Source organism: Ursus arctos, unplaced genomic scaffold (assembly GCF_023065955.2).
Source record: "Ursus arctos isolate Adak ecotype North America unplaced genomic scaffold, UrsArc2.0 scaffold_14, whole genome shotgun sequence".
Lineage (NCBI taxonomy): Eukaryota > Metazoa > Chordata > Mammalia > Carnivora > Ursidae > Ursus > Ursus arctos.
In genome coordinates this window covers 30,998,714-31,026,530 of record NW_026622808.1, presented here as the reverse complement: position 1 = coordinate 31,026,530, position 27,817 = coordinate 30,998,714, and the positions used below count along the sequence as shown (strand labels likewise).

At 41.5% G+C, this 27,817-nt stretch overlaps 1 protein-coding gene and 1 long non-coding RNA gene across 9 annotated transcripts in view; one reads left to right on the top strand and one right to left on the bottom strand.

The window, feature by feature from the left end:
• Positions 1–4,445, top strand: part of KIF9 (kinesin family member 9) — a 49,454-nt gene extending 45,009 nt beyond the window's left edge. For 2 of the 3 annotated variants that reach the window (XM_057311693.1, XM_048227131.2), the window contains one exon: positions 4,347–4,444. In XM_057311693.1, the coding sequence (XP_057167676.1) occupies positions 4,347–4,397 (51 nt within the window). In that variant the 3' untranslated portion in view covers positions 4,398–4,444. Of the gene's footprint in view, positions 1–4,346 lie in introns of all 3 variants that reach the window. The other variant, XM_057311694.1, reaches the window with a different exon arrangement.
• A 4,553-nt stretch (positions 4,446–8,998) lies between these two features.
• The window catches only part of LOC113256813 (uncharacterized), a 37,335-nt gene continuing 18,516 nt past the window's right edge, over positions 8,999–27,817 (bottom strand). For all 6 annotated transcript variants that reach the window (XR_008959085.1, XR_006409780.3, XR_007191779.2 and 3 more), the window contains 3 exons: positions 10,513–10,572; positions 10,020–10,191; positions 8,999–9,895 (listed from right to left, as the gene is read on the bottom strand). This is a non-coding gene — a long non-coding RNA (uncharacterized LOC113256813). The remainder of the gene's footprint in view (positions 9,896–10,019; positions 10,192–10,512; positions 10,573–27,817) is intronic.

Below are 27,817 nucleotides of genomic sequence, written 5' to 3'. Positions count from 1 at the left end.
TTTATTAATTCTAATAGTTTTGTAGTGGATTCCTTAGGACTTTATACATACCAGATCATGTCATCTACAGCTACAAATAGTTTTACTTCTTCCTTTCCAATCTGATGCCTTTTATATCTTTTTCTTGCCTCATTTGCCTGGCTAAAACCTCTAGTACAAGGTTGAAATAAGAGATGAAAGTCGCCATCTTTGTCTTATTCCTGACCTTAGGGGGAAGGTATTCATTTTTTCACTCTCAAGTATGATATTAGCTGTGGGGTTTTCCTAGGAAAAAAAGAGCCTTAGAGCAGCACTTCTCACTCTGTGCTGTGCACATGAACCACCAGACTGTGAGAATACAGAGTCTGACGCAGCGGTCCTGGGGTGGAGCCCGAGAGTCTGCATTTCTGATAAGCTCCCAGCTGATCCCTATGTGGCTAGTCCCGGGAACATGCTTTAAGTAGCACACTTTGAAGTTCATTATTATGGAGTGCCTGGCTGGCTCAGAAGAGCATGCAGCTCTTGATCTCAGGGTTGTGAGTTTGAGCCCTATATCGGGTGTAGAGATTACTTAAATAAAATCTTTTAAAAAATGGAAGTTCCTTCTTAGAATCTTTTATCAGGGTGAAAAAGTTCTCTTCTGTACCTAGTTCATTAGTATTTTTATCAGGAAGGGATATTGGAGCCTTATCTTTTTGAATGCTGTCTTTTTTAGGGTTCTGATTAGATGCATATTAGACTTTCTCATTATGTCCTCTGTATCTCCTAAAATCAGTCATTTCTTCCAGCTCCTCATCTTCATACTGTAATTTGGGTAATTTCTTTACATTCCTGTTTCAGTTTAGTAATGCCCTCTTCAGCTATGTCTAATCAGCCATGTCTAAAAATTCTATTTGGTTCTTCTTCAGATTTACTTGGTCATTTTTTATAAATTCCTATTTCATGCTTAAAAAAAAATAAGTGAGATATAATTTATAGACCATAAAATCCACCCATTTAGAGTGTACAACTCAGTGGTTTTTCATATATCCACAGTTAAATGCAACCATAACCACAGTGAATTTTAGAACACTTTTTTCTCTGTTATTTTACTCCTAAATATTTCAGTGTTTATTTTTTAAGAACAAGTACATTCTGGGCGCCTGGGTGGCTCAGTCATTAAGTGTCTGCCTTCGGCTCAGGGCGTGATCCCAGAGTCCTGGGATCGAGCCCCATATCAGGCTCCTCCCCTGGGAGCCTGCTTCTTTCTCTCCCACTCTCCCTGCTTGTGTTCCCTCTCTAGCTGGCTGTCTCTCTCTCTGTCAAATAAATAAATAAATCATAAAAAAAAAAAAAACAAGTACATTCTCTTACATAATCATGATATAGTCACTGAAATCAGGAAAATTAACAATGATGCAACAGTATTATTTATTTCAAAGTTCATATTCAGCTTTTGACAGTTGTCCTAATGATGTCCTTTATAATTATTCTCCCTTCCCACCCTGGTCCAGGATCCAGTCTAGGATCATACATTACATTTAGTTGCCATGTCTCCTTTAATCCAGAACAATTGCTGTCTTTCCTTGTGTTTAGTGATTTTGATATTTTTGAAGAGTCCAGGCCAGTTTTGGTTGAATGTCCCTCAGTTTAGGTTTGTGTGGTGTTTTCTAGTGATTTAAATTCAAGTTATGATTTTAGGCCGGAATACCACAGAAATGATGTCATGTTCTTCATGGTACATCACATCAGGAGGTGCCTTAGTCAGCTTGGGTGCTACAACAAACCACCATAGGCGAGGGTCTTAAACAACAGACATTTCTTTCTCTTGGTTCTAGAGGCTGGGAAGTCCAAGATCAAGGTGCTGGCAGATTTGCTTCTTGGTGAAGGCCTCCTGGCTCGTCAACAGCCATCTTTTTGCTGTGTGCTCACATGGCTTTCGTGGGCATGTGTTTGTGGAGAGAGCGCGCTCGCTCTCTTCCTCTTTTTATAAGGACACTAAACCATCATGAGGAGCTCCACCCTCATGACTTAGTCTACATCTGATTACCTCCCAAAGTTTCCCACTTCTTAATACCATTACAGTGGGGGTTAAAGCTCCAACAAATGTATTCTGAGGGGGTATAAACATTCAGTCCGTAACAGGGGGCACAAGATGTTGCTTTGTCCCATTATTGGCGAGGTTACTTTTGATCAGTTGGTTAAAGTCACTGTGTATGTTGAAGAAGAGGACCAAAAGGTCTTTGGCTTTGGAGAAAGAACTTCCAGAATTGTATTCCTTATTGTAAATTGTTGTGAACTTGTTTCGACTGGCATAAATTATTTCAAGATCACAGAAAAGGTGAACCAAAGTGATTTGCGTGGTTGCCACCATGAATTTCTCTCTTGATATTACAGACAAACCTTGTGTTTTCTTTACTTCCAAAGTCTCAGATAAACATTTAAATTCTAAATCGTTCAACAGAGGAATCCTGCATTTCTATAGTCAGTTATAGTCTCCCACCCTCCGCGAATCTCTAGGAGAACTCTCTGCATTGGACATTTCTTTTGTTGAAGACATGCCCATGCCCATGCTTTATATGCAGAAGTTGCACTGCAGTCATTCCATCTTACATCTATTTAAACCTTTCACATATATTTTTACACATTAAATAGATAGGATCAGATTTTTCAAGGTCGAAACGTTTTGCATTTTGCTGAGTTTCTTTCATGGTGGCTTTTATTCGTGTGTGTGTGTGTGTGTGTGTGTGTGTGTGTGTGTGTGTGTGTAAATCATAAGTTCATATTTGACCTGAAGCTGTAGAAGTCCTGAATGCACCAGTACGTTCTCCTACTGACAGTGTTTGCACTTGCTTCTGCAGTTAGCCATGGGGCACTGCCAATGCAGGACCATTTTAACCTCCTTCAAAAATTCCAATGTGAGTGGGGCCTGGCTGGCTCAGTCGGTAGAGCACACAACTCTCGATCTTGGGGTCGTGAGTTCGAGCCCCATGTGTGGTGTAGAGTTTACTTAAAAAAAAATTACAACGTGAGAAAAGATTAATATCCAGACTATATAGAGAACTTTTAAAACTCAAAAATGGGCCAAGAATAGGCATTTCTCGAAAAAATGTGTATATATATATATTTCATGTGGCCGGTACGCACATGAAAAGATGCTCAAGGTCACAGATCATTAGGGAAAGGACATCAAAACTAAAAGATAACCACCTCGTACCCACTAGGATGGCAACTGTCTAAAAGCCAGAGAATAACAAGTGTTGGTGAGGACGTGGAGACATTGGAGCCCTAGTGTGCGTGCTACGGGTGGGAATGTAAAATGTTACAGCCATTAAGTGAAACACGCCAGTCACCAAAAGGCAAACGCTATAGGATTCCACTCACGTGACGTACTTGGAGTCGCCAAAATCAGAGACAGGAAAGAGAATGGTGGTTGCCAAGGGCTTGGGGAGGGAGGGAATGGGGACTTAGTGCTTAATGGGTATGGAATTTCAGTGTTGCAAGATAAAAAGAGGGAGATGGATGGTGGTGTGGTTGCATGTTAGGAATGTATTTAATACCACTGAGCTGTACACTTAAAATAGTTAGGATGGTAAGTTTTATGTAGTGTGGATTTTACCACAATAAAAACATTCAGTTCCCCACACCGTGGAGGGGCTGGATTCATACCCACATTTCTGGTTGGGTTTTGCATTCGCTTACTTACTGCCCAGTGTTTCTATTTCTGCGTGCTTTCCCCACCTGCTTTCTGCGAGCCCAGCAGTGCATTGATAGGGAAGCATTTGTGAACATTTAGTTGGTTTGTGGAAGGAGGGCCCCCCAGAGTACATGTGTGCCCACGCCTCTGGAGATAGAAACCTCTTCTTTTCTTTTTGAACCTAAATCTTGCCAGAAATTTTCAAGTGGGCCCTTGAAACGTATATGTTCCTTTACACCTGCCTGCCACTCCATTTTTGGGGGCACCTGAGTGGCTCAGTCGGTTAAGCGTCTGCTTTTGGATCAGGTCATGATGCCAGGGTCCTGGGATTGAGCCCCATGTCAGGCTCCCTGCTCAGGGGGGAGCCTGCTTCTCCCTCTGCCCCTCCCCCCGCCCCCACTCATTCTCTCTCTCCTCTCTCTCTCAAATAAATATCTTTAAAAAAATTTAAAACACATGCCTGCCACACCATTTTAAAACAGTTTTACACACTTTCTTTAGGACAAAAGAATGAAAGGGGATGAATGGAACAATATTTCTCATAGAATTGGGGCTGGTCAGAGGGCATCCTTGCTCCCAAACTGTGATGTTTGCAGGAAGAATGATGGGGTGGATGCAAGTGGCATGGCTTCTGAGTCTTAAGTCTTTACTTCTTAATCAATTCCTGTTTTTTCCTCTTTTCTGTGTCCAGCACAATTACTTGAAAACCATGATGGGCCTTCGGCAGGGACACAGGAAGTAGGGACTCCTCGCCAGTGCCTTAAAGGACAAGACTCCCAGGAACTCCCGCCTGCTCTAGTGGGGCCGCTAAACCACCAGCCCAGAGCTCCAAACGCTCTGCTCCGAGGCTGGGGCCCAGCGCAGAGAACTCACGACGGCCTGCCTCCCCACAGCAACATCCTTCGCGGGACACCCTTGCTCATCTTCCCAGAACACTTTTGGTTTCAATTCACTATCTTATGTGCAGGGACAGGATAAAATAACCTTCTAGTCTGGACTTTTGATGCTCACTGAAGAACTTGCTTTTGTATTTCCTGTCCAGGAGGATGTCTTCCCCGTGTACAGGTGGGGTCAGAACTGAGTCTCCAGTAAGGAGGTGAAGAAGTAGCTCAGCCACGCTCCTTGTGGCGTGGCTTTGTCCCACTGGCCGGCCCCTTTCCTTCCCTGGATGGACATCCTGGGGGTGAACTGGGCCTGAGCAGCCCCATTCTCACAGCTGCTTCAGGTTGTAGGGCCTCTCAGGGCATCCTCTCTGTGTTCCTGAGCCAGTGACGGCAGGAGGCCCTCCTTCCTCAGCAACCAGAAGAAGAATGGGTCTAGGTGGAAATGGCTGAAGGGCAGATTTTTATCTCACAATAAGAAGAGGCTTAAAATGAGAGCAGTCTTACGGGGAAGGTAGCAGCCAGGGCCCCACAGTAGGGGGCTCTCTGGCAAGGAGGTCACAGAACATGCATCGGATAGAAGGTTGAACTGGATGGCATTGGTCCAAAGACCCCGTGATTCTGACTCCAGCCCACCAGTGAGCAGATGGATGGGGGTTTGTGGAAGAGAGAAAGTAGAAAGGCAACCTTGAGGTCTCTGCCCTCTTCTAGTCACCCCTTTCTCTTTCATAACGGACACACAGCGATCCTAAAAGAGCTTTCAGAGACTCCTACTCCGCCGAGGCTTCGCAGAGCAGCTTTGAAGTGCCCAACTTCATCCCCCTGGATGACACACAAGGGGACTGTCACTGACCAACCCTAATGGTGTGCACACAGCCCTCTTGGTCGGTCCTCACATTTCCTTTGATTGTGGCCAAATAGACAAGTCTGCCCAGGCTCTGCCTACCCTCCCAGCTAGTGGAGGCCTTAAGCAGAGAGTTCTGATTTTTTCTTGGCTGCCCCTCCTCTTACCAGGACTTGTTTGGGGTTCCCAGGTCTTTGGGGCATCTCAGGAAATGGGACATAGCAAACAGGTTACAGCATCTTGTTGGGGCCACAGGAAGCAACTGTTTGTGGCAGTACCAACCCCCTTCCCTTCATTCCCTGCCACAGGCCGTAATGGCATGACCATGCTGGACATCGCTCCAAAGGATTCCTAGACAGCCGGTCTTGGGGCCTGCCGGCCAGGGCGAGCTGGGCCTCTGTCATGCAGTTGGGCACATTCGTCTTTAGCTCTTTCATTACCACGTAGGCCTGTTTGCTGCAACATGAAACAAGTCATCAGTGTGGGCAGAGCCACAGGAATAAACCGGGACGGTGCTCAGTAGATCACCGCTCACACAAACTCCTCACGGGGGCAGGTGCTTCCAACGCGACAGGGAGCTAGGGGGCATCATGTCCACTCACATGGATCTGTTGTTCTAGAGAATAGTTCCTGCTGAGCTAATCTGACCACCAAAATCACCCCTGAGGGGACTTCCAATTCCATCACGTGACAGATAACCTGACAACACTCCTGCTACAAACAGAAATGCTGGCTCAAGCAGAAGTTCTTTTATGTTTTATTTATTATTTTTAAAAGATTTTATTTGACACAGCACAAGCACAGGGAGCGGCAGAGGAAGAGGGAGAGGGAGGACCAGGTGCCCCGCTGAGCAAGAAGCCCGATGCGGGGCTGGATCCCAGGAGCCCGGGATCATGACCTGAGCCGAAGGCAGCCGCTTCACTGACTGAGCCGCCCAGATGCCCCTAGAAATTCTTTTAAATACAAAGCTAAATTTGCAGGAAAGGGAACTGCCAGGCGCTGCAGAACTGAAAACCCAGAGTGGTCAGCATGTGAACTGGCTGTGGCTGCTGGGGAAGGTGTATGAGTGGATTGCCGCCCATGGGTGTTAATGTCCACACAGAGAAATACGACTTGTGCCCATGCCCCATGGGAAGTTGGAAGTGGGACCCTCAGCATAAAGCTGGCACCTGGAAGGCTTCATCCTTGAGGAAGAGGTAAGCTAGAAAAAGTTATCCCACTTTTGGGGAAAAAGTTCCCAGGGATGACGGGGAACAGGTCCTGTGAGAATCTGCAACCAGGCACAGGTTTGGGATTCAGATTTATACTGTGTGGTCCAGGAACCACTAGACTGAGGAATTAGCCTAAAAATTAGTCCTAGGTGAAATACCTAGTAGAATCAAATAAAAAAAAATTTGCACCTGCCCTTCACCAAGCCACACAGCATCCCACAAAACCCCAGCAAACATGAGCGCCAAAGATTAAACGCATGTGTGTGCCCATGTGGAAACACCCTATCATAGTGGAGGCAGAATGAGAGCATGATCAGACAAATTACTGAATAAAGATTGTTTTAAATAAAGATGAAATTAGGAATCAATATGATAAAGGCTATCCAAATAAATCAGACTTCAAAAAGAATTTTTTTTAAAGATTTTATTCGAGAGAGCAAGAACAAGGAGATCACAGAGGGAGAGGGAGAAGTGGACTCCCTGCTGAGCAGAGAGCCCGATGCAGGGCTCAGTACCAGGACCCATGACCTGAGCAGAAGGCAGACGCTTAATGGACTGAGCCACCCAGGCACCCCGATCAGAGATTTTAAAAAGCAGAACTTCTAGGAATGAAAAAATGTTCTAAAAGTTAAAATGACAAACTAGAAACAGCAAAAGAGAGAATCCACGACCTGGATGTTAGATCTGAAGCTGCCTGGAATAGAGCATAGAGGGATGGCGAGAGAGAAAATTGAAAGTGTGGCTAAGAGATATGGTAGACAGAGTGAGAAGCGCCAGTATACATGTAATCACAGATCCAGAGGTGATCCCAGGGAGATCACTGTCGTGCACTCATCCAGTCTCCTGGCTTTAAGCGTCTATTCATATGCCAGTTCTCAATCTTACACGTGCAGCCTAGATTGCTCTTCTGAACTCCAAACCTGTATAGCCACAGCTAACTTGGCATCTCCATTTGAATGTCTGTTAAGACATCTACAAATCAGGGGTGCCTGGGTGGCTCAGTAGGTTAAGTGTCTGCCTTTGGCTCTGGTCATGATTTCAAGGTCCTGGGATTGAGCCCCATACTGGCTCCCTGCTCATCCGGGAGTCTGCTTCTCCCTCTCCCTGACCCTCCTCCCTGCTTGTGCTCTCATTCTCTCTCTCTCGTGTCTCAAATAAATAAAATCTTAAAAAAAGACATCTACAAATCAGCATATTTAAAACTAAATGCCTAGGGGCACCTGGGTAGCGCAGTCGTTAAGCGTCTGCCTTCCGCTCAGGGCGTGATCCAGGCGTTCCGGGATCGAGTCCCACATCGGGCTCCTCGGCTGGGATCCTGCTTCTTCCTCTCCCTCTCCCCTGCTGTGTTCCCTCTCTCACTGGCTGTCTCTCTGTCACATAAATAAATAAAATCTTTAAAAAAAAAAATAAAACTAAATGCCTAATTGTCCACCAAATATGCCCCACCCACAATTTCCCTTATCTCAGCCCAATCACTCAGGCTAAATCCTTAGTTTTATACTAAACTCCTCTTTTCCTCTCTCACCCCACATCAAATCTGTCAAGAAGTTCAATGGACTTTACCTTCCTACTGCATTAAAAATCTGACCACTCCTCCCCACTTAGATTGCCCCGACTCTGATCTAAGCCACTGTCCTGTCTTGCCTGGATATTGCAGCAACTTCCTGTGTCCTCGCTTCCTACCCTGCTCTTCTATAGTCCATTTCCCAAACAGCTGCCTGGTTGATCCTTTTGAAATATAAGTTTGACCACATCACACATCTTTGCAGACTTCAAATGGTTCCTCTTTCTCTCAGAGTGAAACCCAATTCCTTAAAACAACTCGAAGGCCCTTCATGATCTTGCCTCCTGTGACTTTACTCTCTTTTCTCTTCTGCCCCCTTGCTCAGTGCCCCAGCCATGTGGATCTCCTCCCTGTTCCTCAGACATGCCAGGCAGCTCCTGCCTCAGGACCCTCGTACCGGCTGTTTCTTCTGCCTGAAATCTTCTCCCAGATGTCCACACGGCTCAGTCTGACTTCCTTCAAGTCTGCTTAAATGTCACCTGTAGCAGATACTGTCATGCCTGCATCCTAGACCCTTGCACTTGCCATTCCTGCTAGTGGGTTCCTACTGAAAGCATCTGTGACTTTCTGCATAAAGGCTTTCTCAACCGTGGGACCTATTTCCTGCAAAGGGGGCCCGAATGCCAGGGATTAACACACTGAGGAGCAACCCTCAACCGATGAGTTGGTGGAACAGTACCCTAACCTCTTCCTTGCATGCAACATCTCTGAGGCATGTTCTCCACTATTTCCTGGGACTTCCCAAGAAAAGTACAAATTCACACACAGATGAATGGAACCAAAGGGGAAAAAAAAAAGTGTTGCTACATTTAGTGGAATTATCAGTGAAATATCACAGAATACTTAAAGGAGTTAATGATGTAATTTTTAATCATATATAACAGTATAATGAAAAGGAAAGATGGGATCAATATAGCACCCAAGCATTCTTTCTGAAGTCTAGAGAGTCAAAATAGAACAAAGAACTCTGGGTAGTCCTTCCTGACCTCCGTGATCTTTAATCTGCAGGGTTCAGATACCTCCGTTGCTGTTTCCTCTGGCATCATATGGAGATTCCAATCCACTTGCCACCACCACCCCCAGCTGGGCCTGGGAAGTCTCACTTTGGACTTGACTCTTGCTAGCCAGCTGCATTTTCCAGAGGCAATACATTATAGTGGTAGAGCACAGGCTTTGGGCCAAGACATACGAGTTTAAATTGGGACTCCATATCGTTCTGGCGTGGGACCTTGGGCAAGTTGTCCAATTTCCCAGCCTTTTTTCATGTGTAAAACAATGATTAATAACCCTGGGACTGTGTATGTCTAGTGCACAGCAGGGCCTCAACCAACTGAAACTACCACAACATTAACAATAATAAAGTGCCCAGCATTATGTATGATAGATGGTAAACATACATACACCCCCAATGTTAGGCTTCCTTTCCAGTCCCCAAAATGGATTTTGAATTTGAAAAGGCAGCATTCAGATTGGCATTATCTTTCTCTAATTAATCCTGACTGTGATGGCTTTTAAAGACCAAAAGCTCAAGTACAGAGAAGTAGCTGCTAAAAATATCCCCAGTGTCATCCTGGGCGGTGTTACTGGAGGTCAAGTGTCTTGGGTCAGGGAAGTAGTAGTCCCACTGTAGACCACATCTGCCAGGCTGCTTTGGAACTTCAGGGTGGGGGCTGGAGGTAGCGTTTTTGCTGGACAGACTCCCCAGGGGAGGGCGACCAGCATCATGAGAGGCTGAAAAAACTGTTAAGCAAGGAATAGTCACAGAAATTAGAGACATTTAATCTGAAAAGTGAAGTCCAAAGTGGGGGGGAGGACAGATTTTCTGTCCTTTCAGGAGGAAAAAAAACAGGCGAGTTTTCCAAACCTGGAATGGATGGTCTTGGCGCAAATTGGGCCCCCAGTCCCTGGAGGATGCAGGCAGTGTCTGGGCAGCCCCAGTCAAGGTCCGTGTGAAAGAAATCCTCAAACCAGGAAATAAGGACTTGGAGGCCTCTAGGTTCCTTCTAAATCTAAATCTTGTGATTCTATAAAAGCAGCTGTGGAAAGTTATTTAAAGTATCAATTGAAAAGCATATCATATACATAGATACATTTATATTTGAATAAAAAAGACTAAAATGTCAAAAGGTCAATGGTTGTTTCTGGATGAAACTAGATTTTTTTCCCCTTTTGAATTTTTAATTTATTAAATATTAATTGCTTTTATTAACAAAAATATCAAATTTAGAAAATATTTTAATAAGAAAAACAGTCTTTCTAACGAGCAGCTCAGCTTTAACAATAAAGGGAGAGGCACTCCATTTGCAGGAATATATCCACAAATGGGTACATGTCTTAAATGTAGGGAACGGGTTTACCTGGAGGCTGGCCATGATTGTGTGATTTGATGACCAAGTGGCTTGTTAAGAAATGGATTTCTAAAAAAAAAAAAAAAAAGAAAGAAAGAAAAGAAAGAAATGAATTTCTGAACGCAGGTGGGATTTTCCTGTTACAAGTCGCTTGAAGGAGAATCTTCTCTGTCCTGAAAAGCTGTAAAAGGCATTAATGAGGCTGGGGTTTTGCGTGTGTGGAGCAGACAAGTGCTATTCTTAAACTTGGGGATGATTTGTTATGGGGCTGTGCCCTGGCCTTCTGCAGAAGATGGGAAAGCTGAAGGAGGGGCCTGGAAGGCTCCCAGAGAGGCTGGAAGGATAGAGAACACAGCCATATGGGGCCAGGTATATGAGAAAGGAACACAGGATGTGAGAACTCCTAAGTCCAGATGCCGCCACTCAGGGTCCAGGACCTTGGGTGCTCTTCCTTCTCTGAGTCTCAATCTCTGCATCTGTAAAATGGACGCAGCAGCTATCACTACCCTCTCCGGTTCAGGGATGCTAAAAGGATCACAGGAGATAATGTCTATGAAGACATTACAATGTCTAAAGCCTTCCATTAATATCTGTTATTATTCCTGTTCCCTCAGAATGGCAGGAAGCTATATTAGGTAAGAATCCCTTCTGTTGGGGTTAGAGCCTCAGAAAAGAGTGGGAGTTTTGACACCTAGTAAGAGCATTAAAAAGTCCCAGAGGTATAGGAAAACGTGGGTGGTGGTGGTGGTGGCGGTGGCGGTGGTGGCAGCGGTGTTCAAGTCTAAGAAAGCTTTTGGACCTGAAACGTGAATTTATTCAAACCGGACAAGAACCCAGGATCTCGTGAAGCATGGATGGATGACTGGATGTTAGTGAGAGGACCATCTAATGGTATTTAGGTGTTTCCATTCCTTTAAGTCTTTTCTTCTAAATTTTGTTACCATCTGTTTGAATATGCTAATATTAGTCAAGATGTATAATTAGCTCCTGTAACAAGCCTCGTGGTCTTCTGCCAGTGCCACTGTCTTGAAAAGCTCCAGAGGCAGAAGATGGATTATGAGCCCTTCCCTTGATGGTTGGCAATCCTGTGATCCTGGAGGCCTGTGATTCTAGGTCAATCCCCCCCCCAATAAAACAAACCAAGAATCCAAGGGCAAAAAAGATGCAGATTATTACATTAAACATTATTTTAAGATTGGACTCTAAACTGAAAAAGAAAAAAGTGTTATGTACATGCAAAAACAAAAATTAGCCAATAAAGAAAAAGAGAAGTGCATTTTTTTGAGTTCTGACACAGCTGTTCTTATCCCTGGCTGCATATTATAATCACCTAGGGTGCTTCTATCAAATACTGAGGCCTAGGCTGCATCCTAGACCCATTAAATCAGAGCTTCTGGGATCAGGGCATCAGTATTCTTTAAAACCTCCCCAGTGATTCTAATGTGTAGATTGAGTTGAGACCACCCTGGTAGGAGACCTGGACATTTATTTTTCACCTCTGGTACGTTCTTGTTTACCTAATATGGTGATAAATTGTTGATTAACCTTAATTAGCTATTATTTAATATCATATATTGTCTTAGAAACAAGCACAGAAGCTTCTCTGCTGATTAACTTTCAATTCACAAACTTCCATAGTTTCTGATTATAAAAATCCGAATACTCAAAGGTAATACCTTGGCACTTGTATGTTTCATATGCTGCACAGGTGATTCTGATTTGCAGTCAAGATTGAGAGACGTTGTTGCAGGTGCTCCATAAACATTTAAACAGATGGGTGTGCTTGACTGGACAGGTGTATGAAGGGGTGGGTGGGTGGATGGGGATAGATCAGGGATTCTCAACCTTGGCACTACTGACATCTCAGGTCAGATAATTACTTACTGGGAGTGAGCCTGTGGGTCGTAGGATGTTTACCAGCATCTCTGGCCTGTACTCACAAGACGCCAGAAGCATCCCTCCAGTTATACAGTCAGAAATGTCTGCAGACATCTCCACATGTTCTCTAGCAACAGAATCACCCTGGGTTAAGAACCACTGGGGTAGCGAATGGATGGGTAGAATGGAAGGATGGGTGGATAGATGGAAGTATGGACAAATGGTTGGAGAGGAGGATGGATTATATTCTCCTTTGAACTAGCTGTAATGTGAGTGGTGTCCTCATTAATTAATGAATTAAAAAATCTTTGGCACATGTTCATTTTATAGCTGTATCATAATCATGATTACAACTTCTTTGAAAAATTCTCCTCTACCAACAGATAAATGGGCATTCTTCATCAGTGTTGGAGAATCAATTGGCTCATGTTTTCTGGAGGACTATTAGGCAGTGTATCTCCAGAGCCTTAAAATATACATATTGATACAGTATGTACCAATATATGTATACATTAGTACCTACATTTTAGATAAAAATTTGACAAACCTTAAAACTTAATTGTGTCTACCAGAGTTATAGTACAAACACATTTTTCTCAAATGCAAATGTCAATTATTATTTTATTTTAAAATAATTATAATTTATTATAATTACATATTATATTTATTATAATGCATATATTATAAGATATAATACATGACATGTGGTTATATATTATATAACTTAATTGTATAATTACTTTAATTATAATATATGATATTTATAACTTTTATTTTAGTAGCCAAGTTTTAAAAATTTAACATTTTTAATACTTACGGGCACCATAATTTCCAAGCACCTTTGGCTGCTCAATTGCTACGTGTACTTCCGAGATACTAAAAAGATATTCACGTTGTTCAAAAAGGAACAACAGATACCCAAACGGAGTCACTTGCCTCCAACAGCAAACCAAGACTGAATTGCAGTTTCAGCCACTCCCAGAATGCGACCTTTAACCAGTCCATCTGGGATTACCTGGTCAGCACCAGTGAGGTCATCTGCACGAGAGATGGCCCCCCCACCAAAAGAAACCTTGTCAGAGACAATCCACTCTTTGTTATAAACTTCTTTTCCAGCCCCTCTGTCAACAAAAGCCTTCCATTTTGCATAGCTCCTTGGAGTTCCTTTCTTTTTTCTTTTTCTTTTTTTTTAAGATTTTATTTATTTATCAGACAGAGATAGAGACAGCCAGTGAGAGAGGGAACACAAGCAGGGGGAGTGGGAGAGGAAGAAGCAGGCTCATAGCGGAAGAGCCTGATGTGGGGCTCGATCCCCGAATGCCGGGATCACGCCCTGAGCGGAGGGCAGATGCTTAACCGCTGTGCCACCCAGGCGCCCCTTGGAGTTCCTTTCTACTTGCTGAATGCTGCTGCCTGATTCATGAATCAATGAATAAAGCCAATGAGATACTCCAATTTACTCAGCCGAATTTTGTTTTTTTCACAGCTTTCAGCAAAGGTGAGTGGAAAAGCCAGACTTATTTCCATAGGTTCTGTAGTAAAGAGTTCAGCTGATGGTGATGTCCTCAAGTTACCAAAATTTCCTCCTCTCTGGTAGTATTTGGATAAAGATTTATCTCCTCTATAATTCCTGGAACTTGAGGTTAGGGTGAGGATCCAATTTCTTTGAAGCAAACACGCAACTGCCGAGCTGTGCTTTACTTGGAGAGGTCACGTATTAGGTGCAACACTGGTACTTCCACGTACGTTTTTAAAATTTCTAATAGTTTCCCATTATACCATCCTTTGACCTTGGACCTTGAACTGTGGCTGTGGAGCAGTGTGAGTCGTTTTTAAGGTAACAAAATTGTCCTTGAGTATCCGTGTGTACTCAGCTGCCATTGCATACACAACAATTTTAGCATCTTCCCTGGAGTGGGAATTTGGAGAATCTCCACAGCAGACTTCACAGGAGACATCCTAGCACTCTCAAGGTTACTTCTCTTGAGCGCAGACTCTCCAAAAGACTGCCTGAAAAGCTATTTATCAAGTAGAGCTAAATTTATTAAACTTGCTGCAGTAAGGATGCCAACTTGAGAAAGTCCTAATAATTTCTCAGAAGGGGAAGTTCAGAAGAGGATATTTATAGGGTGTTAGGGCCTAAACTGGGTGATTTTAAGGAGGGTCTTGCAAAGCAGGAAACGGATTGCGATTAGGCAGAGTTTATAACAACAACTTTGCCTTGGTAGGCACGTTGGGGCAACAATCTTTTTTTTTTTTTAATTTAAATTCCAGTTAATTAACATAGAGTGTAATATATAAGTTTTAGGTGTAGAATTTAGTGATTCAACACTTCCATACAATACCCGGTGAGGCAACAATCTTTCAGTAAGTCTTAATGAGTAAAATGCTAGTTTCAGTAAGTAAGCTCTTTTTGTTACTCCTAGTTTTCTGGGATCAAATATTTCTTGGAGCAAAGAGCTAAGCTATTTTTGCTTGTCCCCAATATTATTTAATACAAGGACAGGAAAGTATGCCTGGTATTTTTTAACCCAGAGACAGGAAATTAAGTTGGTTTTAGTTCTCTTTATCAGGTTCCTGCAAACTACTTTTGTTGTAAGCAGCCATTGGTTGCTATAAGTCTTATGCTGGTATTATTATTAAAAAATAGTGACAAGTCTTCTTGTTGTACTTAACACCTAATGGCCACCATTTCGTCTTGTTTGAGCAACTTGTATAAGCATGACAAGGCAGTTCCCAAATCTCTCACAGGTCAGGTAATGTCTTTGCCTGAAGAAAAACGGTGAAACCAGCCCACTCTCTGCCTTTGACCAGGAATTCCGTTAACAGCCTGATGCACTGAAGGGACTGTCAATAAATATCTAAAGGGCGGGAACAAAACTCTGCACGACTCCAAAAACACTCATGGTCTTTACCATGATTGTCCATCCCATAAATACTTACTTAGCCAGGTTCACTCTGTTGTTAGACTCGGAAATCTCTTGTGACTATTAGTTTTCTATTGCTGCTGTTATAAATTACCACAAATTTAGTAGCTTGAAACAATACAAATTTATTATTTTACATTTGAAGTCTGACAGGGGGCTAAAATCAAGGTGATAGTAGGGAAGAATCCATTTCCTTGCCTTTTCCAGATTCTACAGGGAGCCTACATTCCTTGGCTCATGGCCCTGTTAACCTTAAAAATAAAACTGCCAGTTATTTTACTGGTAAAAATGAGTTTAAGAAGAGCAGAAAATGTCAATCTGGCAGAGGCAGGCTGCGGGCAAAACCCTAGGCCAGCCCTGCAGAACAAAGGAGGGGAACCCTCTTTTATAGATAGAGGAAAGGGAAAAGTTGGGAAAGCTGTTAGAAACAGAAAATCCACTGGACTAAACTAGGAGTCCAAAGTAAAGTGGCTTCTCATTGGCTGGGCTGTGACACTCTCTCATTGGCTGGGCTGTTGCCAGGAGAGGAGGAAAGCCTTTCTTCCTCCTGCTGCGGTAGTAAAGTAGTAGGTGCATCTCTTCCTGTTGGGTCTGCAACTGAGGAGTGACTCCTCATGAAGGCTCCCCCTACTGGCCTCCAGACTCCATTCTAAAGGAAGTTTACACTTCATTCATTTTCACAGCCACCCCCCCCCCTTCCATCTCCAAAGCCATCTCTCTGACAATTCTTCCACAGTCATGTCTCCTTCTGACTATCCTTTTCTTCTTCCACTTTCAGGGACCATTCTTATTACAATGTCCCCATCTGGATAATCTAGGATAATTTCTTTATTTTAAAACCAACTGGTTAGCAAACTTGGTTCTATCTGCAACCTTAATTCACCTTTGCCATGGAATCTAACATCTTCACAGGTTCCAGGGATTAGGACTTAGGACACGGACATCTTTGGGGAGAGGGGCATTATTCTACCTACCACAGTTATCACATGAAGAAGGAGCTTGGCTGACTAGATGGACTTGCTGACGTCCAGGGCTACCAGGTATTCACTGGTGACAAGGTCAGGGAGGTCAGAAGTGATTATGAGGTAGGCATTGTGCTATTTGGGTAAAGCCAAACTCAAATATCAGATCTTGGTAGAATGCCAAGGCTGAGACTGAACTTCAGTACATTCCTAACACCCTTTGACCCAGCAATCCACTTCTAGAAATTTATCCTACCAAACGACTCATACAACTGTCCACATTTATACAGACAAGAATATTTACTGCCACATGATTCCCATGAGAGAGAAACTATGGACAACTAAGTGCCTGTCCATATGGGAAAGGTTCATGAAAAATAGTACACTTTTATTCTGGAATACTTTGCAGCTTACATAAAGCGAGGTAAAATTACAGTTACCAACTAAGAGGATGTTCACGATGTGTTGTAGTTTTTTGAAAGAGCAAGCTGTGGAATAAAAGGCATAGTATGAAACCATTTTACCTTCTATAAATGGGGGTCTGTATGTGCACACATGTGAATGAACAAACAGGGAAAAGGGCCTGGAAGGATATACACCTGTTAGCAATATAAAGTACTGTTTTGTCTAGATTTTTATGATGAGCATGCATCACTTTCATTTATCCCTTGACTCAGAAATTCTAATTCTAGGAATTTACTAAGGAAAACATCATGGCTATGAACAGAGATTTACCTGCAAAGATATGTACCTTTGTTAAGAGTGAACAATTGTTAGCACCCAAAATGAAGAGCGAATTGATTAAATGAGTTGTACGTTTATACTGTGGAAGAGTACACAGCCATTAAAAATAAGATAAACAAATATGCTATTGAATGAAAATATTAAAAACATATATAATGTGTTCCATTTCAAATACACATGCACATACAAATAAAAATATTATGCAAATATCATTAGTAGCTACTTCTGTGGGGTGGGGTAATGGGTGACTTTTACTTTCTTATGATTTTTTGGAAGAGAGGAAAAGGAAGAAAATAAGTCTGAGGTGAGACTATACTTCAACACTTTTCTCAGGGTTGAGCTTGAGAGGACAATGTGCATTAAGGACCCAAGAGTTCTGGGTTTGGGTGAGAAATCCCGGAGTAGGCAGCTAGTCCTGGGTTCTCTAGAGCACCCATTTAGAAAGCCTGAGCAGCACTCAGGAATCATGCTGGAAGCGTGGTGGTGACTGGGCTTTGCAGGCGGGGGGCTAAGAGTAGGATGGGGAGAACAGGCACAAATCCCACAGGCCCAGACATCAAAGTCTCTGGACTGGAGCAGAAAAGTACCTCCTCCTAGGCTTTCCCTGTGGGCTGAGCTGACCACAGGGCAGCATCAGGACAATTTTAGGCTATCATGACATGGCTGGTAGGATGCAAGGGTCATAACAGTCTCAGACTAAGACTCCCATTGTAAGAATCAGAATTTTTCTGATGATTTTTATGCGTTTTTTTATGAGGCCAGTGTATGAACTGTCTTCTGTTCAATTATGAAAGGAGGAAGGCAACACTGAATACTAAATCACAACTGCCACTTGCAGTTGATGGACTAGAAAGAAGCTACTCAGAGACCCTGTGAATTTTTTTTTTTTTTTTTTACTTAGACCATCCAGTCCCTGAACACACAGGCCAGAGATGAAAGTTCTCTTAGAGCCTCCTCACACCGTGAGGACTCTTTGTGCCCAGTCTGTCTCCAGAGGCAAAATGCCAGCTGCTCTGGCCTCTTCCAATTCTGCTCTTTGAGCTCTACCCTCTGTGCAATGCTGAGTGCTTGTCTGACCCACTGCCACAGTGTCTCTAGTGGATTCGGGGGGGTGTTCTATTCCATTCCCTCTTCGGAGCTGATGTACCCACTCCTCCACGGCTGGAAATAATAGTGGCTGATGGTTCATAGCTACACTCCTCACCAGAAACCGCCCTCCGCTATAGGGACCTGCCCATGCGGGCTGTGCCGCCTTCCAGGCTCATAGCCAACGGCTGGTGCATGTGAAGAATTTAAGAGCCTACTCCTCATCTCCCAATTTGAGTCAACTCTGAGAGACTTCCCCAGCTCCAGATCTGCTTGCAGGATTATCCGAGACCCCATCTACAACTTCACTGGGGGTCAGCTTCTCCCTTTGCTCAGGTCTGCCTCCCTCATCCCTTACAGTTACGTCTACTGAGTACATTCTCTAACTAACTGGCTGTACAAGTTTGCTGAACAAATCCTCTGCAGCTCAGAGTCTGTTTCAAGGGAACCCAAGCTAAGATATCCTCCTACTGGGAGTCAGGCCGTGCTTGCTGCAGAATCACGGGAAACAAGTAAACCCGTCAGAGGGTAGAGAGGTCTGTGTTCAGCCAGGCCTGTGTCCATCACTAATAGCATGATCTTGGGAGTGTTCCTTGACCTCTTGGGTTTCCAATGAGTATATGAGGAAAGAAGACAGGCTGGCTCTGCTAGTCATGGAGGTGGTGGAAAATCCAATCCTACCATACATACATCTAAATAATATAGACTAATATAGTATGTATGTATGTATGTATTCACATGTAAATATTCCCTAGGTCTGGGCACTGAGAGGGTCTTGGAGCAGTAACACCTCCAACAGCAATGTACCAGATCTAATACCAAGTACCAAGATATTGGCTTCTAAATACCATCCTCCATGAAAAGAACCAGAATTCCTTGGCTGTGACAAGAAAAATTATGAGATGAGCTTGAAATAATTTATGCTGGACAACAAGGAAGCGCTCAAAGAATGATAGTTTTTGTCAAAAGGACATAGAAGACAGTAAAAGAGGCTCTCACTAGTTAAATCTGAGATAATTTGAGATTAATTTTTAAAAATGATCTCCTAATTTGATCTGCAAATTTAACACAACTACTATCAAAATCCAGCAGGATTTTGCTTTTGTTTTTTTGCAAAAATTGACAAGCCGATCCTAAAATTTATAATGGAAATGCAAAGAACCCAGGATAGCCAAAACAACTGCAAAAAGAAGAACAAAGTTGGAGGACCCAAGCTTTCCAATCTAAAACTTACTGTAAGGGAGAGATTTTTTTTCTGTAAAGGGCTAGACAGTAAGTATGTTAGGCTTTGGGGACTGTAACTCTCTGTCACAACTATCAACTCCATTTTTAGTATACTAAGCATTGTACAATCATCCCCACAATCTAATTTTAGAACACTCTGTCACCCCTTAAAAAACCTTGTACCCTTTAGCAGCCACTCCTCATTTCTTCGTGCCACCTTCCCAGCCATAGACAACCACCAATCTATATTCTGTCTATAGATTTACCTGTTTGGGACATTTCAAATAAATGGAATCACATAATATATGATTCTTTCACTTAGCATTATGTCTTCAAGGTTAATCTATGTTGTACCATGTGTCAGTATTTCATTTCTTCTTATATTGAATTATAGTCCATTGTATGGATGTACCACAATTGTTTATCCACTCATCAGCTGATGGATATCTGGATTGTTTACATTTTGGGGCTATTATGAATAGTGCTGTTATGAACCAAGTACAAGATTTTGTGTAGACATATGTTTTCATTTCTTTTGGGTATATTCCTAGGAGTGGAATTGCTGGGTCCTATTGTAGCTCTGTGTTTAACATTTTGAGTAGTTGCCAGACTGTTTTTCAAAGTGGCTATACCATTTTATCTTCTCCCAGCAGTGTTTAAGGGTTCCAATTTCTCCACGTTAAACACTTGTTATTATCCGTCTTTTTTATTATAGCCAGCCTAGTGGGTGTGAAGCGCGATCTCATTGCGGTTTTGGTTTGCATCTCAATGACTAATGATGTTGAGCATCTTTTCATGTGCTTATTGGCCATTTGTATGTCTTTGGAGAAATATCTACCTCATCCTTTGTCCATTTTTAATGGATTATTTAACTTTTTATTATTGAGTTGTAAGAGTTCTTTAGTCTGATACACGTTCCTTGTCAGATATATAATTTGCAAATATTTTCTCCCATACGTGGGCTCCCTTTCTTCATGGTGTCCTTTAAAGCACCAAAGTTTTTGATTTGGATGAAGTCCAAGTCACCTGCTTTTTCTTTTGTTACTTGTGCTTTTGGTATCATATCTAAGAAACCAATGCCACATCCATAGTCATGAAGATTTACCCCTACGCTTTCTTCTAAGAGTTTTACAGTTTTTGTTCTTTTGAGTTGATTTTGTGAGGTAGTCCAGATTCATTCTTTTGCATGTGGATATGCGATTGTCCCGTTATCGACTGCCAGAGTTAACAGTCTATATTCTTCTTTTTGTGGTCCAGTTTCCAAGGTTTTGTGATTTTTTTTGTGATTTTTTTTTCATCAAAATTGTTAAAGCTAAATTTAGTCATGTTAAGTTTCAACATGATATTATAAATTTCCCACCAATGTACAAAATATCCCCTTGGGTCAGTTCTAAATTAGGCTCATGCAACAAAATGCACATTTCATTTGAAAGCTTTTGTGCAGGTGTGCCTAAGCTGTCAAAGCCAATTTAATAGGACCAAATGCCTAATAGTTGAAGGCTTAGTTGTTTTTTTTTTTTAATCAGGCTGTCTCTAGAGAGGTTCCAAGCAAATAGTGAAATCCCATGAAACCTTTTTTCTTTATTTTATACCAGCCAAGAAAGATCAGTACTAAGTAATTTAGAATAGTGTCAAGGGGGAGTCAATTCATTCCTGCACTGATTCTGAGGCGGTGTGGGGAGTGGTGCCAGCTGCATTGCCCTTGAAGGATAAGTGGTACCTTGACCTCTGACAATGAACCACAGGGTCTTTGGTAGGAGGGTGGGCAGTAGTTCTGATGAAGGTGAGTATGGGAAAGGTGTAGAGGGAAGATGGACTTATAAAGGCATGCTGGGATGGATGGGTGGCTGAGAGAGGGCTCAGATACCTGGCTGAAGATATATGAAGATGTTAAGAAAATTTACTTGGAAAAAAGGCACAAAGGTAGTTGACATGTACTTTCAATGTCATACTGGGAATTAGAGAATTAAGGGGGAAGGTGGTTTCACCCAAGAGTTATTTAATTACCTATCTTAAAGGAATGTGCCTTTGTTATTTACTATTAATTACTCTAAAGTTATATGCTAAATATTATCCAGTGGAAAAGATAACCCCAAAGGTTATGGTTTGATTGCTCTGCTCAGCATGAACCAGTTTTATATCTTATCCAACATTTTAATTCTAACGTTCCTTTTTTCTCTCTCCCAATATTCCTTTATAAATGTCTGTGAATACCCAGTTCCTCAACATGCTCTTTGTACCAGATTTAACATCTTACTAGTTCCCTTATATTTGTAAAAGTCATGTTTTCAATTTTTTTTAATATTTATTTTTTTAAAGATTTTTATTTATTTGTCAGAGAGAGAGAGAGAGAGAGAGAGAGAGAGCACAAGCAGGGGGAGTGGCAGAGGGAGCCCAAAGGATCCCAGGACCCTGAGATCATGACCTGAGCCCAAGGCAGCCACTTAACTGACTGAGCCACCCAGGTGTCCTGATGTTTTCAATTTTTTGAAAATTATACTTTGACAGGATTCAGCTGTGATAATCCACTGACCAAGAGTTGTTAAGTGTCCTTTGAGGGAAAAAATCAGCCCTCACTGCAATAAGGGGCTCAACTCTGAACTGCCATTGGAGTCCTCATTCTTTATGGATTTGTAAAGAATTAAATGAAAAAGCCGTGAAAAATGTATTCCAAGGGAGTGGGAGGCTCTTTCCTGATGGCTGTAATATTACATCATAGTACAAATCCTAGGGGGCCAGATATGCCAGGTAAGCCAGACATTCTCGCACGAGCATGTGTTTAAGAATGATTTTAGGCAATATTGCATCTCAGCCCCTGCCTGGGCTACCTGCTGCTCCATTGTTGAAAGTCCATGTTGAGACATTCAGGTGCTCCTAACTCAGCATATAAAGCTGACTATTGCTTTGGTTCCCTGTAGAAAATGAGAGAACAACCTTCTTGGCTTCAGCTATGGTCTAAAGTTATTCACAAACTCACTGGGGCTAATGTTCACTGCCTGGAAGTGTTAACTGTTTAGAAGTGTTTCCAGGTTAGTCTGAGAGCTTCCCAAAGGCAGAGATGATCTCATTTATCTCCATATCCTCTATTTCTACCCACAGGAGTTGGCATATAGAAAGCCTTCAATAAATTGCTGTGAGAGAACACCATTTTAGAAAAGTTCTACTAGCAGGTACTATACCTGGGAAACCAAAAAATAAAAATAAAAGATGTTCACAGAGAGAAGCAGAAATCTACTAATTTATTGCTCCAAGCTTGGGATTCATTTTAATTTGCTTGGGTTTCTCATGGTAAGGGCGAAATAGCTTGGGTTAGATAATTTTAGAAAAAGGTACCCTTTGTGTAACTCAATAAAAATTAGCCTTTTCCAGTAAGATCTGAGCACATTTATCAGACAAATCAATTTCTCAATTTAAAAAAAAGTGTCAGACATCACTTTCCTTAGAGTATACATACCATTTTTCTTTCTGAGATACAAATAGTTATGAGTACTGTCTAGGGAGGCAGAAATTAGAGTATCAGAGGGATAAAAGGACACAAAATTTTCTCTACCGTATGGGGCACTTGGTTGAATTATGTCAGTCATATGCTAGAGTTACATAATGTGAACTAAACAGACAAAAGCTGTATTACAATAGTGTTAAAAGGTAGCATTTATAAATACTAACAATCTCTAATTTCAAAAACAGTTCACATTCATTTGGAATGGACAACAGTATACATTTATAGTTTGGCCCAAAGCTGTCTTAACTCTCCTGACTTCTGTCAAATTATAAAATGGAGAGATCTAAACAATCTGGACATCTGTCAGAATATCGCATTGGTCCACCATATTGATGACATCATGCTAATTGAACAAAAGAAGCAATAAATGGATAGCTTTGTAAAGTCCTTGGTGAGACTCATGTGCTACAATGGCTGGGAGATGAATCCTATGAAGATTCAGGGGTCCATCACATTCAGTACAATTTTTAGGAGTCTAGTAGTCTGGGACATCACCTCCAGAATGAAAGACAAATTATTGCATCTTGTATCTCCTACCACCAAGAAGAAAGCACAATACATCCTTGCCAATATTTGATATGGTCAGTCTCTTTAATGTCAGCTATTCTAATAGTTGTGTAGTAGTTTCCTGCTCCATTTTTAATTTGCATCATTAATTTGCATGATGTTGAGCATCTTTTCATGTTCTTACTTACCATCTGGATATCTTCTTTGATGAAGTGCCTGTTCAAATCTTTTTTAAAAGATTCTACCCATCTATTTATGAGAGAGAGAGAGAGAGCCCACAAGCAGGGGGAGTGGCATAGAGGGAGAAGCAGGCTCCCTGCCGAGCAAGCAGCCCGATGCGGGGCTCCATCCCAGGACCCTGGTATCACAACCTGAGCTGAAGGCAGATGCTTAACCAACTGAACCACCCAGGCGCCCCTGGATTGTGCTTTTATTGCCTAAGTCAAGGTCATAAGGGTTTCTTCCATTTTCTTTTAGAAGTTTTTTAATTAAGGTTTCACATTTAGGTCTATGATTCACTTAGAGTTAATTGCTGCATGTGGTGTGAGATACGGATCCAAGTTTGTTTATTTTTTTGCATATGGAAGTCCAGTTGTTCAAGTACCACTTGTTGAAAAGTCTATCCTCTCTTCACTAAATTGCTTTTATGCCTTTGTTAAAAATAGTTGTCCATACATGTGTGGGGTTGTTTTGGGACTCTCTTCTATTCCTTTGATATATATGTTCCTAGCTTTATGTTAAAACCAAACTGTTTTGATTACTGTAGCTTTATAATAACTATTGGGATTATGTAGTATTAGCCTTCCAACATTGTTTTTTCCAAGTTGTTTTGACGATTTTGATTGGTGTTGCACTGAATCTATAGATAAGATTGGGGAGAATTGACACCTTAACAATATTGAATCTTTTAACCATAAAGGAGGTGTATCTTTCCATTTATAAGGTTTTCTTTAATTTTTCTCAGGAGTATTTTATAGTTTTCAGTATACAGATCTTTCACATCCTTTGTAAGTTTATCCATAAGTAGTTCATATTTTTATATTATTAATGATACAGTCTTTTTTTAATTTCAATATCCAATTGTTCATGGTTAGCATATAAAAATACAATTGACTTTTTCCCCTGTGGTTTCTTCTATAAAAAGCTTTATTACAATATAATTCACACACAATAAAAATCACCCTCTTAAAGAATGTAATTCAGTGGACTTTAGTATATCCACAGACCATTGCAATCTGAGCACATTTATTTGTCACCTCCCCAAAAGGCTCGTGTCTATTACCAGTCACTCCCCATTTCTCCACTTCACCTGTGTCAGCCATAGGCAACCACTACTCTATGCCCTGTCTCTATGGATTTGCCTATTTGCATATTTCACATGAATATGATCATATAATATGTGGTCTTTTGCAGTGGGATTCCCTCACTTAAAACAATGTTTTAAAGGCTCATCTCTGTTGTGGCATTATTATCAGACTTCATTCCTTTTTTACTGCCAAATAATATTCCCATTGTAAGGATACGACATATTTTGTTTATACATGCATCAGTTAATGTACTTATTTGAGTTGTTTCTACTTTTAGTTATTATAAGTAATGCTTCTATGAATATTCATGTGCAAGTTTTGTGTAGATGCATGTTTTTAATACTCGGGTGGAACTGCTGGGTCATATTTTTTTTTTAAGATTTTATTTATTTATTTGACAGAGAGAGAGAGACAGCCAGTGAGAGAGGGAACACAAGCAGGGGGAGTGGGAGAGGAAGAAGCAGGCTCATAGCAGAGGAGCCTGATGTGGGGCTCGATCCCGTAACGCCGGGATCACGCCCTGAGCCGAAGGCAGACGCTTAACCGCTTTGCCACCCAGGCACCCCTGCTGGGTCATATATTAACTCTATGTTTAATATTTTGAGGAACTGCCCAGACTATTTTCCAAAGTGGCTTCACAATTTTACATTCCTACTGGCAATGTATGAGAGTTCCAATTTCTCCACACCCTTGTCAAAACTTACTGTTGTCTGCCTTTTTAATTCTAGCCATTCTAATGGATGTTAATCAGCATTTCATTATTGCATTTCCCTAATGACTAATTTTCTTCATATATCTATTCGTGTAAATTTGTATATCCTCTTTGGAGAAATGTCTACTCACATCCCTTGCCCATTTTATTTTTTAATTATTAATTAACTAGTTAATTTTTGCACAGAAGAGATTACCCAGAAGTTTAATTAGTTTCTAGAGGTGCCTAGCTTGCTCAGCCAGTGAGCATGTCACCCTTGATCTTGGGGTTATGAGTTAAGCCCCATGCTGGGTGTGGAGATTACTTAAAAATTAAAAAAAAAAAATCTTTAAAAAAAGTTTAGTTTCTAAAATTAACGTTTGATACATTACAGTTACAAAGTTAAAACCCTAGTTCTTCCAGTACTTTTAAATTCTGCATATACATTTTATTATCCTCTTAGCAATTTTTTTTATTGAAGTAAAGGTAACACACAATGTTACATTAGTTTCAGGTGTGCAACATAGTGATTTGACAACTCTGTACATTAAGTTATGCTCACCACAAATGTAGCTACCATCTGTCACCATACAACTTCTTTGCCCATTTAAAAAAACTGGGTTATTGATCTTTTGATTATTAATTTACTCTCCTAATCTCTGTCTTTTATACTATATTTAGAGAATTTATATTTAATGTAATCACCGTATGTTGGGGCTTAAATCTGCCATTTTCTTTTTTGTTTATTCCTCCTCTTTTCCATTTCTTTTTCTTTTTCTTGCCTTTCTGTGAGTTAATTGATTTTAAGAATTCCATTTTGGTGGGGCACCTGGGTGGCTCAGTTGGTTAAGCATTTGACTCTTGGGACACCGCGGTGGCTCAGTCGGTTAAGGTCTGCCTTTGGCTCAGGTCATGATCCCAGGGTCCTGGGATCCAGTCCCACTTTGGGCTCCTTGCTCAGCAGGGAGCCTGCTTCCCCTCTGCCTGCTGCTCCCCTTACTTGTGCTCTGTCTTTTGACAAATAAATAAATACATAAATAAATAACATCTTTAAAAAATTTTTTTAAAAAGCATTCAACTCTTGATCTCAGCTCAGGACTTGATCTCAGGGTTGTGAGTTTGAGCCCTGCGTTGGGCTCCATGCTGGGCATGGAGCCTACTTTAAAAAAAAAAAATTCCATTTTGATTTAACTATAGTGTTTTCGAGTGTGTCTCTTTGTATAAATTTTTTTGGTAGTCGCTCCAGATATTACATTATACATACATTACTTACCACAGTCTACTGGTTTTAATATTTTACTAGTTCAAATGAAGTATAAAAACCTTACCTCCCTTTAAGTCCTTTTACCCTCCCCTATTTATAATTGTCTTAAATGTTTCTCACACATACACTGAGAACCACATCAGACAATGTTATATTTTTTGCTTCAACTATCAAACATAATTTTAAAAGCTTGAGAGAAGGAAGGTATTTGCCAACATTTTCACTATTGCTATTGTGCTTTAATTCTTCCTGATATTCTAAGTTTTCATCTTTTATCATCTTCCTTATATTTTGAGAACATTCTTTAGCAATTTTTAGGGTTGGTTTGGTAGTGACAAATTCTTAGTTCTTCCAAGTTTTCTGTAGTTTCCCTTCATTCTTGAAGGATAATATCACTAGATGTAGAATTTGGGGTTGACAGTTCTTTTCCTTGAGTGCTTGGAAAATAGGCAACTTTCTTTTTACCTCCATGGTTTCTCATGAGAAATCTGATGTCATTCAAAAATATCTTCCCCTATAGGTGTTATTTCTCTGTCATTGCCTTCAAGATTTTTTTGTCTTTAGTTTTAAGAAGTTTGTTTGTTGGGGCGCCTGGGTGGCACAGCGCTTAAGCGTCTGCCTTCGGCTCAGGGCGTGATCCCGGCGTTATGGGATCGAGCCCCACATCAGGCTCTTCTGCTATGAGCCTTCTTCTTCCTCTCCCACTCCCCCTGCTTGTGTTCCCTCTCTCGCTGGCTGTTTCTATCTCTGTGGAATAAATAAATAAAATCTTTAAAAAAAAAAAAAAGAAGTTTGTTTGTTTATTTATTTATTTTTTAAAGATTTTATTTATTTGACAGAGAGAGAGGCAGTCAGTGAGAGAAGGAACACAAGCAGGGGGAGTGGGAGAGGAAGAAGCAGGCTCCCAGCAGAGGAGCCTGATGTGGGACTCGATCCCAGGACCCCGCGACCATGCCCTGGGCTGAAGGCAGACGCTTAACGACTGCGCCACCCAGGCACCCCAAGAAGTTTATTTATTTTTAAAAAGATTTTATTTATTTATTTGGGGGAGAGAGAGCACAAGTGAGCATGAGTCTGTGGGGGGGTGGCAAAGGGAGAGGGAGAAGGAGACTCCCTGCTAAGCAGGGAGCCTGATTTGGGGCTCAATCTCAGGACCCCAGGATCACAACCTGAGCTGAAGGCAGATGCTTAACCAAATGAGCCACCTAGGCACCCCAGTTTT